Source organism: Pteronotus mesoamericanus, unplaced genomic scaffold (genome assembly GCF_021234165.1).
Source record: "Pteronotus mesoamericanus isolate MK-2021 breed Mesoamerican mustached bat unplaced genomic scaffold, CSHL_Meso_final contig_20, whole genome shotgun sequence".
Lineage (NCBI taxonomy): Eukaryota > Metazoa > Chordata > Mammalia > Chiroptera > Mormoopidae > Pteronotus > Pteronotus mesoamericanus.
Window position 1 is genome coordinate 35,540,614 of NW_026555085.1, and position 14,471 is coordinate 35,555,084.

The following is a 14,471-nucleotide window of genomic DNA, read 5'->3' on the forward strand; positions in this document are numbered from 1 at the left end:
AGAATGAGAGGACCATTAAAGAAACAAGGAAGAGGTCTTGAAAATGTTTATAGGCCGAATGAAGGGAAGGAGACAGTGGACAGAGAGATGGGAAATCCAGGAGTTATGAGGGACGATTGGTAATGTAGGAGGCCGAAAGGGAGAATTCATTTCAAATATAATCTAATGTATCTACTTAAGTGATAAACACATAATTACTTAAAACTTGGTTTCCAGGCTGTTTAAAGTAAGCCCAGACAAAGTTCATTTCCTACATTTGTCAAAGCTAGTAATTTTTATATAATCTAACACATATTCATTGAATACTTTTTTGGTATCAGACACTCTGTTAGGTTGGCATTGCAAGGGATAAACTATGAGATAAAAAATGGCCCCTCATGGACCTGGTCCTCAAAGAGCTTGCAGCAATGTAAACCATATACCTAAATATTTATGTCACAGGGTAAAAAGTGACCAAAAAAAAAAAAAAAAAAAAAAAGGACTAAAGTGATGGAGGAAGAGAGATTAATTTTAGATTGGGGATTTGAGGAAGCAGTAATATTTGAGCTAAGTCTTAGAAGATGGGTGGAGATGGAAGTATGTATAAGTCAATCATAGAGGAGAGTCAGAGCAAAGCACAGTCATGAGACTCTGGGGCACTGTCAGTCTCATATCGTATCTCTTGACTATGCTCTCTCCATCTCTAGGCTGACCCTCTGATGCTGAGGTCTGTAACTTAACCTTTACAGAGCCTCATATAATGTTTTGCATATAGTGCTCACTCAGTGTTTGTTATATGAATCTAACTTGACAAACAGACATCATTATTGAATTACTTATTCCACAGCCTTTCCTGTGTGGGCCATAGTAGTAAAGAATTTAAAGACTAGAATTATTTTTTTGCATGGAGCTGTCCAGATCTCCCAACACCATTTATTGAAGAGCCTGTTTTTACTCCCTTTTATGCTTCTGCTTTCTTTGTCAAGTACTGATTGACCATAGAGACCTGGGTTTCTTTCTGGGTTTTCTATTCTGTTCCATTGATTTAGGTGTCTGTTCTTATGCCAGTACAAGACTGCTTTGATTACTGTGGCCTTGTAGTATAGTTTGATACTAGGTATTGTGATCCCCCTACTTTGTTCTCCTTTCTCAAGATTGCTGAGGCTATTTGGGGTCATTTTTAAACTATTTGTTCTATATCTGTGAAATATGTCATTGGTATTTTAATAGGGATTTCATTGAATCTATAGATTGCTTTGGGTTGTATGGACATTTAAATGATATTAATTCATTCAATCCATGAACATGGTATATATATGCTTCCATTTATTTGTATCTTCCTTAATTTCTGTCTTCAGTGTTCTGTAGTTTTCTGAGTACAGGTCTTTTACCTCCTTGGTTAAGTTTATTCCTAAGTATTTTATTTTTCTTGTTGGTATAATAAATGAGATTTTCCCCTAGTTTCTGTTTTTGATATTTCATTGTTGTTGTACAAAAATGCCTTTGATTTCTGAATATTGACTTTGTATCCAGCTGTTTTTCCAAATTCTTTTATTAGGTAGAGTAATTTTTTGGTGGAGCCTATAGGGTTTTCTATGTACACTATCATGACATTTGCAAATAATGACTTTTATTTCCTTCTTTCCAATTTGGATGCTTTTTATTTCTTTTTCTTCTCTGATTGTTGTAGCTAGAACTTCCAATACTATATTGAATAAAAGTGATGAAAGTGGACACTCTTAATCTGGTTCCTGATCTTAGGGGAAAGCATTTAGTTTTTACCTGTTGAGTATGATGTTGGCTGTAGGTTTCTTGTATATGGCCTTTATTATGTTGAGGTATGATCCATCTAGTTCCACTTTGCTGAGTGTTTGTCATAAATGGGTGCTGTACTTTATTAAATGCTTTTTCAGCATCTATTGATATGATCATGTGATTTTTGTCTTTTTAGTTATATGATGCATTACATTTATTGATTTGCATATATTATACCATCCTTGCATCCCTTGGATGAATCCCACTTGATCATTTTAATGTATTGCTAGATCCAGATTTCCATGATTTTGTTGACAATTTTAGCATCTATGTTCATCAGCAACATTGGCTTATAGTTTTCTAGACCACCAACTCATACCATACACCAGAATAAACTCAAGATGGATAAAAGACTTAAATATAAGCTGTGACACCATAAAACTCCTAGAGGAAAACATAGGCAGGAAAAGTTCAGATATCCCATGCAGCAATATTTTCAGCAATATATCTTGTAGGGCAAGGGAAAAAAAAAGGAAAGAATAAACAAATGGGACTATATGAAACTAAAAACTTCTGCATGGCTAAAGAAAACATCATCAGAGTGAAAAAGGAATCAACTGTATGGAAAAACATATTTGCAAATGATACCTCAGACAAGGGTTTGAGATCCAAAATATATAAAGAACTCATATGACTCAACACCAGGAAGACAAACAATCCAATTAAAAAATGGACAAAGGACCCGAACAGACACTTTTCCAAGGAGGACATACAGTGGGTCCAGAGGCATATGAAAGGATGCTTGGCATCACTAGCCATCAGAGAGATGCAAATTAAAACTACAATGAGATACCACCTCACACCAGTCAGAGCAGCCATCATTAACAAATCAACTAACAACAAGTGCTGGCGAGGATGCAGAGAAAAGGGAACCCTAGTACACTGTTTGTGGGAATGCAGACTAGTGCAGCCACTGTGGAAAACAGTTTGGAACTTCCTCAAAAAAAAACTAAAAGTGGAACTGCCTTTTTATCCAGAGATTCCACTGCTGGGATTATATCCTAAGAATTCTGAAATACCAATTCAAAAGGACCTATGCACTGTTATATTCATAACAGCGTTATTATAATAACCAAGTGCTGGAAACAGCCAAAGTGACCACCAGTAAATGAGTGGATCAAGAAACTGTGATACTTTTACACAATGGAATACTATGCAGCAGAAAGAAAGAAGGAACTCCTACCTTTCGTGACAGCATGGATGGAACTGGAGAATATTATGCTAAGTGAAGTAAGCCAGGCAGTGAAAGGCAAATACCGTATGATCTCACCAATAAGGAGAACCTAATGAACAAAATGAACAAAGGAGCAAAATAGAAGCAGAGGCATGGAAACAATGAACAGACTGACAGTGACCAGTGGGGCAGGGAGGGGGAGAAAGGGGGAAAGAAGCAGGGAAAGAAGGGGAAGGGTAGTCAAAAAGCATATATAAATGACCCTTGGACATGGACAACAGGGTGGGAATTGACTGAGGGAACGGGGGTGGGGGTCAGGGCAGGGGAGAGCAATGAAGAAAATTGGGACAACTGTAATAGAACAACAATAAAAAAATAATAGCACTGTATTGTGGGGCTTATAAAATATATAGTATTACATTTTTAAATAATGATAAAAAATGTATGAGTAGAAATATACTATTATAAAGTTCTGTTGTTCTAAAAAAAAGACTAGAATTCTTATGTTTACCAGTAAAATGAGTAATACAGATAGATTACCTTTGTAATTTGATTTTTTGAGGATGACAGATTAGAATTTATTTATTTATTTTTTTGTTTGTTTTTTTTCGTATTTGTTTTTTTTTAAAATTTTATTTTAATTTATTTTTTCAAATACATTTGTCTCTGCCAACCCCCCACCACTTTCCCTTGCCCCCTCCCTCCTTCCCTCCCTCAGCTCTTCCCCTTTGGTTTTGTCCATGAGTCTTTGCTATATGTTACTTGACTTTCCCCTTCCCTTCCTTGTCCCCGCCCCCCCTCCACATGTAAGTGATAGCATCATATATGTGACATATAATTTAAGATATAAATAACAAATGTGGAGATTCTAAAGACTTTGATCAACACAATTTTTTTGGGATCTGCTTTAAATGACAACTTTGAAGCCAAGTTTTAGACAACTATTTTGTTAGTGTATAAGTAGTTACATTTGTTTTACATTTTGAAATGAACTATATCCTTCTTTTAGGATTAAAAAAATAACTTGTACAGTAGCTTTAGATTAACCAAGGATGATGTTTTTAAAAGTTAATATTTTATAGCTGCATCTGGATATTTTATTTGATAAACTTAGGGAATCAGAATTAGAATGCCAATTTTATTAGTGGAATTACTTAGTTATTTTGAAGTGGTTCTATGTAATGTGTTACCTATGATGTACAGTGGACAGATAGAAATATGAGGAGTTAGGAAAAAGGCCAGATTTTTTTGTTGATTTGGAAAAGGAAATAATTTACAATATCTCTTAAAATAAGGTAGAATGTGTTGATTTAAGGGTTACACTAGAAAATAATTCTAGGAATTGTGAAGGCAGAGGATGTTGGTCCATGATGATTTTGTATTCTTGATTATTTATAAAAATCAAGATAGTGATTTTCAATACAAATTTGAAGTCCTTTCATGTTAGTTTGATGTGTGTTATCCTTGTCTCATAAATTCCTGAATTATCTAATTTAATCTAACTCTTATTTCACAAATGATGGAAGACAGATGAAGCAGTTTGTATAAATGACCTACAGTGAATTATAGAGTCAGGTCACCTTTTTATGTTAGTGCTTTGGCAAGAAAAACTCATAAAATCTCACAGACTTCATGCGGTAGATGACTAAAAATAAACTACAAATGACAATGACTTTTCTTCATTAAATCAGTGTAAGTGTAATTAAATTTTATTCCTAAATCATTTTGTGAGGTAAGTAAGTGAGCAGAATAATTAATTAAGAACTTATATATTTTCTTGTTTTTTTTCTTCCTCCCAATAGGACCAGACACATTATCAATTATTTCAGGTTTCAGAATATGGTAAGAGTTCTTCAACTTATTTTGAAGGAAAACACATTTATTACTTTCCACAGAGATAGGAGAAATTTCCAAAAGATGTATTATTTAAAGTAAAAATCCCAGTGGATGTAAAATCTTAATGTTTATTATAGGTCTAAACATTTTTTTCCTTTATAAAAGTGAAAGTTATAAAAGGTCATTGTAAAGAATAAATGAGGAAGCCAGTCAGAAAAAGACAAATACCATAGGATTTCACTCATATGTGGAATGTAATGAACAAACTGAACTAATAAGCAAAACAGAGACAGACTCATAGATGGAGAGCAGGGCGGCAGCTCTGGGGATGGGGGCGTTAAGGGGTGAAGGGATCGAACAAAAAGGAAAAAGCGCTCATGGACAACAGTGTGGTGACTGCGGGGACAGGGGGTGTCAGGGGGACGAATGGTAATGGAAAGAATATAATAAAAGTAAATTTTAAAAAAGAATAAAGGAGGAAAAAGATCACTTATACTTCCATTATGTTAATCTATTTTTTATGCACAATTATTCTGTTTTTCTATCTTGTGGTGATCATAACATACATATTTAAAATTTTGTGTGGTGTGTTTTTTAAACATAACATTAACTATCCCGTAGTTTTCATTTCGTAGGCACCGGTGAAGACAGTCTCACTCAAGCAAATTCTCTTCTTGCGGGTGCCGCATTTATAATACCGCAGTTAGGCACACACAGTTAAAAACAGTGTGACCTAATTATTTTGTTGGATGGAGAAGAAGGAAAGATGAGAGTGAGAGTGTAGGATCTGGTATTAGTTTTAATTTGATTACACATGGGGTTACGCTTTTTCATTTGCGTACTTTTCAAAAGCATAATTTGATTACGCTTTTTCATTTGATTTGTGTCACTTTTTGAGATTGTGTTTCATTTAGGTTTAGAAATTCTGGAAAGTAGTTCGCTTACACGTCTGTGGTTCAGCCTCCACATGGCTCTTACCGCATTGTCACATCTAAGTCTCATGATCAACTCGAACAGGGATCAGCAAGGCTTTCTTACAAAGGGCAAGATAGTAATATTTTAGGCTCTGTGGGCCATATGTCTCTGTCATAACTGCTCAACTTTGCCACTGTAACACGAGGCAGCCACGGACCCTATGTAGGATGAATGTGGCTGTGATCCAATAACATTTTGTTTATGGACACAGAAATGTGAATTTCAGCAGTTTTTACATGTCATGAAATATTCTTCTTTTGATTTTTTTCAAACAACTAAAATGCAAAAACCACTCTTAGTTCCTGCTGGTCTTCATTAACTGACCCCTGATCTGGGACCCTGTTGTCCAGTTTGGGATCACTCACCACGTGTGGCTGCTGAGCATTTGAAATGTGGCTTGTCCAAATGGAGATATGCACTAAGTGTGTAAAGTACAAGATTTTGAAGACATAGTACACAAATAAGAAAGAAAAATAGCTCACTAATAATATTTTTATATTGATTATATGTTGCAATGATAATATTTCGAATGTATGTAGGGTTAAGAAAAATACTACAAAAAATTAATTTTGCCTTTTTTTTTAACTTTTTAAATGTGGTCACTAGAAATTTAAAAGTACACCACGTGGCTCACATTTTATTTCTTTTTGACTGCCTTGATCTAGAAGAATAAATGAAAGGTCGCCAAGGTTTTTATAGACTATATTTATTCCACATAGAGATAGATGGTGCTTGGTGGTCGTATGTTGCTGAATGAGGTATAGTGGAGGTGGGGAATTGATTACCAACCTAGGGTGTTTGAGGAGGGGACATTTGAATTTCCTTGTTCTAAGGAAATTCTACCTCTGAGTGTCCCTAATTTCTGTGTTGATGGAGAGACTTCGAGGAAGGTCTCAGTTGACCCATATGGCTTTTTTGCCTCTCCAGTCATAGCCTGGTATGGAGTAAGTCCAAGAGTGTCTTCTTGGCATACCAGGGTCTTTAGCCTGGTTTGCAGCTGGCTGTCTGCCCTATGTTGTTGACTCATTGACCTTCTTGATACTTGTCTTGTGTTAATCGAATGGTGAGGTGCCTTTTTATGAGACTGATCTATTTTTTTGGTCAGTGAAGTCAGAGAAAAAAACATTTCTGTAGACTGACAGGAAATAAAAAAATTTATATTCTGGATGAGTTCTTTATATGAAATAGTATTAATATTGATAAAATATTTTACATCTTAATTACATAAAGCTGACCAAAGTAGGGTTTCTTAATTTTGGAATTACCTATCAGTAACTGCCACACAAGAAAAAAAAATCATTATTTTGTAGCCATATTTTAGTTATTAACTAGGAATTCTACTACACAGCTTTCTCCTTATAGCAATCCATTACATTAGACTGTCACCAGATTTGCTTTTGCCTCAAAGAACAGGAATGATCTATGACTGCCTATGTGGCGCCGTGCCTGGAGAAGGGGCCCCAGGGTGTTCTTTTAGTAACCAAATTGGTGAAAGGTCCTAGGGAAGGGGCTGCTCTAGAAGCAGCTGTTTGCCAAGTGATATGGAAGTGTCTTAGAAAGTAGTAAGGCCACACTAGAGGGTGACAGTTGAATGAAAACCCTGTCCTTTAGCATTCAGATGTGTTTACGCCTCGGGTTCTGGATACAGTTTCGGTTCTACCAATGGGAAATTTCCACTGACCCCAGTGTCCACAGCAACTGGCCCCTGCTATCACTGTCTAGTCACGCGCTTCATAGGGGTTTCTAATTCTGGATGAAAGGAAGTGCGTTTCATCTATGCCTTAATGTGTATTTGGATCATAATGGATCAAATTTCAAATAGTACCAATTATCAACTCCTTTAAAACAATTCTATTTGTTATTTTGTCAAGCTATAAGTAAATTATAGTAAAATAGATTCTTTAAAATACTTACTCTTTTTTTTCCAGTATTACCAAAATTTGAAGTTGCTTTGCAGACACCATTATATTGTTCTTTGAATTCTAAGAGTTTAAATGGTACTGTCACAGCAAAGTAAGTATAACTTTTTATGACTAAAAACTGTTGTAAAACTGTATGACAAAGAACTCATTATATATTACAGAATGTTAGCACAATGTTCTGCTTATTAAGATACACTAATGGGCAGAAAACAAGTATCTATAATAAACAATTAAACATGGAACATGTCTGCATAGGTCTTTACATATATCTCTCTGTGTCCAAGTTGATCCAGTCCTAAAATATTTTCTGCATACCAGTGTTTTTCCAAGATTAATTGAGGGATTTACATTATAGATTATGCCAGAATCTTTAAAAATGTGCCTTTATTCCTCATTCAGTTGGCATGGATTAAGACAATTTACCTCTTCTTAAATCCTAATTGTTTTTCTTTGTTAATGATGAAGGTTGACTTTAGGGAGAGGGATTTGGTTGTCCTATTGCAATTAGCATATGAGTAAATAATTCACATTCATCATCCATTTCAGCATGTGTACACAGAGATGTAGAATGGCTCTCATGATTTTGATCTACTGGCTCGAACAGCGTAGCATTTGGTTTTGCTGAGACACAAAAGCATCCTCAGAGGTCCAGACTAACAGTTCTCAAACTCACTGACACAGACGGCAGTATGGTGGTTACCAGAGGAAAAGTGGTGGTGGAGAGGGGTCAGTAGTGAAGGGTAGAGGGGGGTTGAGTGTATGGTGACCGAAGGGGACTTGACTTGGGGTGGTGGGTGCACAATGCAATGTACAGATGATGTATCATAGAATTGTACACTTGAAACCTATGTAATTTTATTAATCAATGTCACCCCAATAAGTTCAACAAAAAAAGGGGAAAAAGAAAAAAAGAACCTGAAACATCTAGACTTAACATTAAAAAAAAGTATAGGCTCAGATTAGACGTTCTCAAAAGTGCAGGCTGGAGTTGCCCTCAAGTAATTCCAGGACTGATCTCTTGTAGCTTTTATTTTTGGTATATCAATATCTGTGCTTTGGCTTCTGAAATTTCTTTAGTTTCAGAATTTATTTGTAATAGCTCATGAGAACTGGACCTCCTGTCGCCGCTGTCTCAGTCCTATGTTCCTCTCCTGGGGAGGTTTCGTGGCAGTGGCGGCTATGGGCCATGAGTTTCAGGGTGGAAGCAGTCTACAGACCACAACATTCTGGGGACTCCTGCTTTAGATTCTGTCTGGTCAAAAAATCATGTGAAACCCATGCAGCAGAAAGGCAAAAACATGTCTGTGATTTGTGTACCAAGTTACTTTGCAGCCCATGCTCAGCTAAGAGGTAGCTTCCAGAGTGAATTTGGGTACGGTGGATGGATTTATGGTTTAAAAAACATATCAGTATCTGCATTTTACATAATTATTATCTTGCCGTTGATCTTAACTGAAGGTTAAGCCTTCTGCCTGGGTTTTATTTTGAGTTCTTTGATTAATGCTTATAAAACTCAGTGAGTACAAATCCCCACAGACCATCAATGTTTGCATGGGTTGAGTGTGGAAATAAATCGTCTTTGCTTTTGTTGTTGGTTTTCAGGGCTTTGCCAGGGATTTAATACAATTAGTTAAAACAGTGGCTCTTAAATTCTGGTAACTTTCAGAAAATTTTATATACAATTTTAGGGAGTTTGAGTCCCCTAAAGCCACACTACTGACACCCTCCTCCCCTAGCTAAGTAATAACCCTTGTAGTTTCATCCTGACTCTCACTTGTTGAGCTTTGGAAACAGGAATTGTGCTGGCCCTCTGGCATTTCTTTAGTGTTCACCACATTGTATTCTCATCATTTTCCTCAGTATGTGTAGCAGTCAAGGTTCTATCACAGAGGTAAAATAAGCAGGAGATACATAATAAGATTTGATGCAAGGAATTAGCTTATGTGTGGGAGCGGTGCTGGGTAGACACATCCTAAATCTGTAGAGCAGCCCTCAGGAAGGGCAGGCTGGAGTCTCTGGGGTGGGCTGCAGTTGCTGTCCACAGGCAGAATTTCCTCCCCTTTAGGGAAGCCTCAGCTCTGCTCCTAAGGGTTTTCAACTGATTGAATCAGGCCTGCCCAGATTATCTGGGACAATCTCCTTTACTTAAAGACAGTTTTTAAAATTTTATTTTATTTATTTTTTTAAATTATTTTTTTAATGTTCAAGTACAGTTGTCTCCATTTTCCCTCCACCACTCTCCCCTGCCCCACCCACCTCCACCTCCCACCCTCGATCCTTCCCCACTTTGGCTTAGTTCATGGGTCTTTTATACATGTTCCTTGACTTGACCCTTTCCCTTCTCTTCCCCATAAACCCAGCTTTAAATACAGCTATAAAATACCTCCACCTTAACACCTAGGTTAGTGTTTGAGAGACTGTGAACTTTAACCGAGTGAAGTTTACACATCAGAAAGACCTCCGTACATTTGCTTTTTCTGTTGTAGTGAGCCTCTTCTTGCTGTCTACAGTTCTCAGATCTGGCTAGTTCTAACGACAGTCCATTCCAAGTCTCCTTCCCTCAAGCTTCAGTTGTTTAGGGATGATATCTGTGGTTGTGGCAAAAGAAGGTAGTCCTGTCCCAGGGCAGTGCGGTGTTCTGTGGTACCGCCCATGAGGCCTAGACCCCTTTCCCCAGAGGAATGAGCATCTCCTCCACCCCAGCTGTTGTGAGTTCTCGGTCTGTCAGTGCAGTATCCAGGGGTCTGCTTTCATTCAGACTGAGGATATAATTTACAACTTTGTAAAAGATTAATGAAATATTTTGACTGGTAGGGTCTTCTGTAAGTCTTCAAAAACTGGCATAGACCTATTCTATAAACACTGTGTCCCAGAAAAGATGGAAATGATGATGAAGATGATGATCTTGTGTCTGTCATAATGAAAGCAACATCTATCATCCCTTCAGAGGCAAATCTCTCCACAGAGGACGTGGATGCTGCCTCCTGTCAGCAGGCCCCCAATTCCACTTCCTCTCTCACCTGTGGTTTGATTTCTTCCATTGTGTTCTTCCGTGGCATCTTCACTATGTGTTTAAACATATCTATCATTAAAAGAAACAAACCTTCCCTTGAACTTCCTGTCTCCTTCCAGCTATTGTCTTATCTTCACCTATTCACAGCCCATTTAGAGTTGCATTTTTCACTTCTTTACATTCCATTCATTCTTCAGCCCCCTACAACCTGTCTTTTGCCCTGTGCCATCAAAACCCGTTTTACCTCTTCCCCCCTTTGCAGCATTTGGCATTATTGTTCCTCTCCCATTTCTTTTCTGTTTGTTTTTTTGTTCTTTTCCTTTTGGCTACTCCTTTGACACTCTTTGCAGGCAACTCCCTTCTGTTCATCTTATAAAAATTCTTGTTTCTCAGAGTTCCACTTTTGGCTCTCTTTCTTTACACATCTGAATTTTCTTCTTCATGGCCAAGGCTCCTGCTATTCTTTATCAGTTGATGACACCTAAACCGCTCTCTCTAGCCCACATTTACATGCTGAGATTCAGGTCCTCAGTTCTTTTCCCATTGGGTATCCCACAGATACTTTATTAATATATTTACTTTTATAACAGCTTTATTGAGAGTATTATTCCCATGCAATGCAATTTACCCACTTGAAATGTATAATTAAATGGATTTTAGTATATTTGGAGTTATGCAACCATCACCACAGTCAATATTAGAACATTTTCATCACTCCCAGAAGAAACTCAGTACCCATTTGCCGTCACTCCTCTTTCCCCATTCCCTTGACTCCTAGCAACCACTAATCTACTTTCTGCCCCTGTGGTTCTACCTTTTCCCAAGATAGTTTAAATTAAACATGTCATCTTCCCCTAAATCTAATTCTTTTCTGTGTCCCTGTCTTGGTAGACTGCACCACCATCTATTTAGTTGCCCAAGTCAACTGCACTCTTCCCAGTCCTTCAGTCCCCACATCTAATCAACATACAATGCTATTGGTTTCATCTCCTTAATTTCTTTCAAACCTCGCTCCGTCGCCACTTTTTTGATTCAGGCCAACATCATCTTTCTCTCCTCAATTACTGTTGTAGTTTCTTAAAAGTTTTTCCTGACTTGAATTTTATCCTTTCCAGTCTTTTTTCCACACTGCATTCAGAATTCTTGCTGTTGTCCTCTTCTTCCCCTTCACTTCCCTCTCCTTTTCCTCCACTTGTTCCCTTTTTTGGGCAGGGAGACATTAAAGACAAATCAATTTTATGATGCCTTTTCATGAAAATTTTCAGACCATTGCCTTGAGGATGAAGTTCAAATTTTTTAGGGTATCTTAGAGAGTTCTTTTCTGGTTTCATGTCTTTTGGAACATTCTACCTAGTCCCTTCTCTAACTTCCCAAACACTATTCTCAAATGTTACTTGTGTTTCCAAGAATGCAAAATGCTTTTTCTGACCAATAGGCCTTTACATAGGCTATTTCAAGTCTGGCTACTTGCCCCTAACTCTCTATCTTTATGATTCTCATAGCTTGAGTCACACAGTGCTGCTGTTTGCTAGTCTACCTTTTTGAAGGTGTGTCTGTTTCTTGTTTACTCCTACATCTTGGTGCCTAATGCAGTGCTAGTCATGGAGTAGGCCTCCAATAAATACATATTGAAAGAACAAATGGATAAACAATATCCATAGGGTTTCAGTTCTGAGCTGTATGTAGCATGAAAAAGGCCTTCTTACCAAATCAAAAGCCTGCTGTTTGGATTGAACCAAATTGAGTCGTATGGGCAATGGGTTTGGTCATGTCACAGAATAAGGGGATAGAGAATTGGGCTTGAAACCCATTGTTCCTTGGCCATATTTTGAAAGAGGAGTTCTGTTGTCTTACTATTTAGATCGTTTAAAATGTTTCATAATAACTATTATAGCCATCTCTATGAATAAATGATAAACAGTTTAGGTTACTATTTTGCTAATAGCCATCAGTGGCTAGTAACCACTAGGCATAGTTAATGTACAAAACATTGCTGGAAATTATCCAAAGAAGAAGGTTAACTGTCTCTTTTTAGTTTTGAAATCTTCAACTGAGATGAATAAAAATCTGTATTTGTTTATTAGCTTTGATGTGAACGTCTGTTCACTATTCCCTCCTTGTTAAAATAAGTAGTAGATTCTTTCCCACCAACCACAGTGGGTTCTGGAGAATTATAAAGGAAGTCACATAGCATACATCTGGTTACTTCCGTGATTCCTGTAGACAATAGAAATTTAAAAATATTTTTTTAACTGAAGATTTATTAAAATGTATTTATTTTTTGAAGAATTGAGACATTTTTATCTTGGAAATGACATGGAAAAAGGTGGGGAGAAACATGAATTATATTAAAAATTTCAAATTTTCAGGTATCATTTTATAAACCTTTTCTGCAGTGGCTGTTTTCAAAAAGAAAAAAGAAAAATAAAATAAAAACCCTTGTTTTGTTAATAATATTATCCCAGAATATCTTCAATTTGTTTTTTTAAATGTTGTCAGACTACAGCTTTCTGAAAAATTAATGTATCCCAAATGCTTCCAGATTCTGTTTAGGACAATATCTGTCAGTATCCTTGTTTTTGCAATTATTATAATCAGCTTGGAGCTTGGGAAGCTAAATCTGCTTCACATTTAAATCAAAATTAAAAATATTTATGTCTGAGAATACTTTAAATTATGTCTGGATTTTCAGGCTTCCTGTAGTATGTCATGTGATATAACTCTTTTAAAATATAATGATCTCGTATGTTAGTTGTGCATTTATTTAAATTATAACAAGATACAGCAATGTTAAATTTTTGAGGACTCTTGAATGGATGAATTTGATACTGAAGTTGCTAACCAGGGTTTCCACTAGCTCTACAGTTTTCATTTGGAAGGGGGGCACATTTCAAGATTGATTTATTTTATTCTTAACTCTGAGATATATTTTAACATTGACTTTTGAGTTGAGTTGATCCAGGCAGTTTCTGTGTCCAACTAATGGATTCAGGAAGCAGAACTGCTGTTTGATTTATAGAGTGCTGAGCAAAACTGACTTCCACGTTTGGCTCAGTGTTTCCCAATAGACATGGAAGGAGCCCAGGCAACGCATTTATAAAAGGCTTCCTGGCAGTAAAATGGTTTACCAAAGATTGCCTCTCCTTCACATGAAGAGACTGTCTTACCATGAGAGGGGATAAAATTAATACATAGAATGCAAAGCAGCAAAGATGAGAGTTAACTTCAGAAGATAGTTTTGATGGATTAAAAAAATACTGTACTCTTATTTTAATCTTTCCTGAAAAATAATAATTTTTGAGAGCCATGAGCCCATTTGGTGCCCTAGCATGTTTGGTCTAATAAGTCCTCTTAGAACGTATTTAAACATGAAGCAACCAGCCATGGTGATTGCAATTTCAACTAACACTTAAAAAGGTTCAAAAACTATGAAGTCTCCTAGGCATGCATTAAGTTAACAGGCCAGTCCAGAATTTTGGAATAAAATATTTTCATAACCTTTTAAACACCTTTGAACGCAGACAACAGTGTGGCAATTGCCGAGGGAGGCTGGGTGGGGCGGTGGAGGACGGTATCGGGGGCATAAATGGTGACGGAAGGGGTCTTGGCTTGGCGTGGTGAACTCATAATACAGTGCACAGATGATGTGATGTAGAATTGTGCACCTGAAACCTGTGTAATTTTGTTAACCAGTGCCACCCCCCAAAATTAAATGAAACTAAAAAAAAAAATCTTTGCGCAGAAAGCTGTCACTTGC

General features: G+C 36.8%; 1 protein-coding gene across 1 annotated transcript in view; it reads left to right on the plus strand.

Moving 5' to 3' along the window:
- CD109 (CD109 molecule) overlaps nucleotides 1–14,471 on the plus strand; it is a 107,779-nt gene that overhangs the window by 47,132 nt on the left and 46,176 nt on the right. The window contains exons 7-8 of the mRNA XM_054569631.1: nucleotides 4,771–4,810; nucleotides 7,708–7,792. Of these exons, the coding sequence (XP_054425606.1) occupies nucleotides 4,771–4,810; nucleotides 7,708–7,792 (125 nt within the window). The remainder of the gene's footprint in view (nucleotides 1–4,770; nucleotides 4,811–7,707; nucleotides 7,793–14,471) is intronic.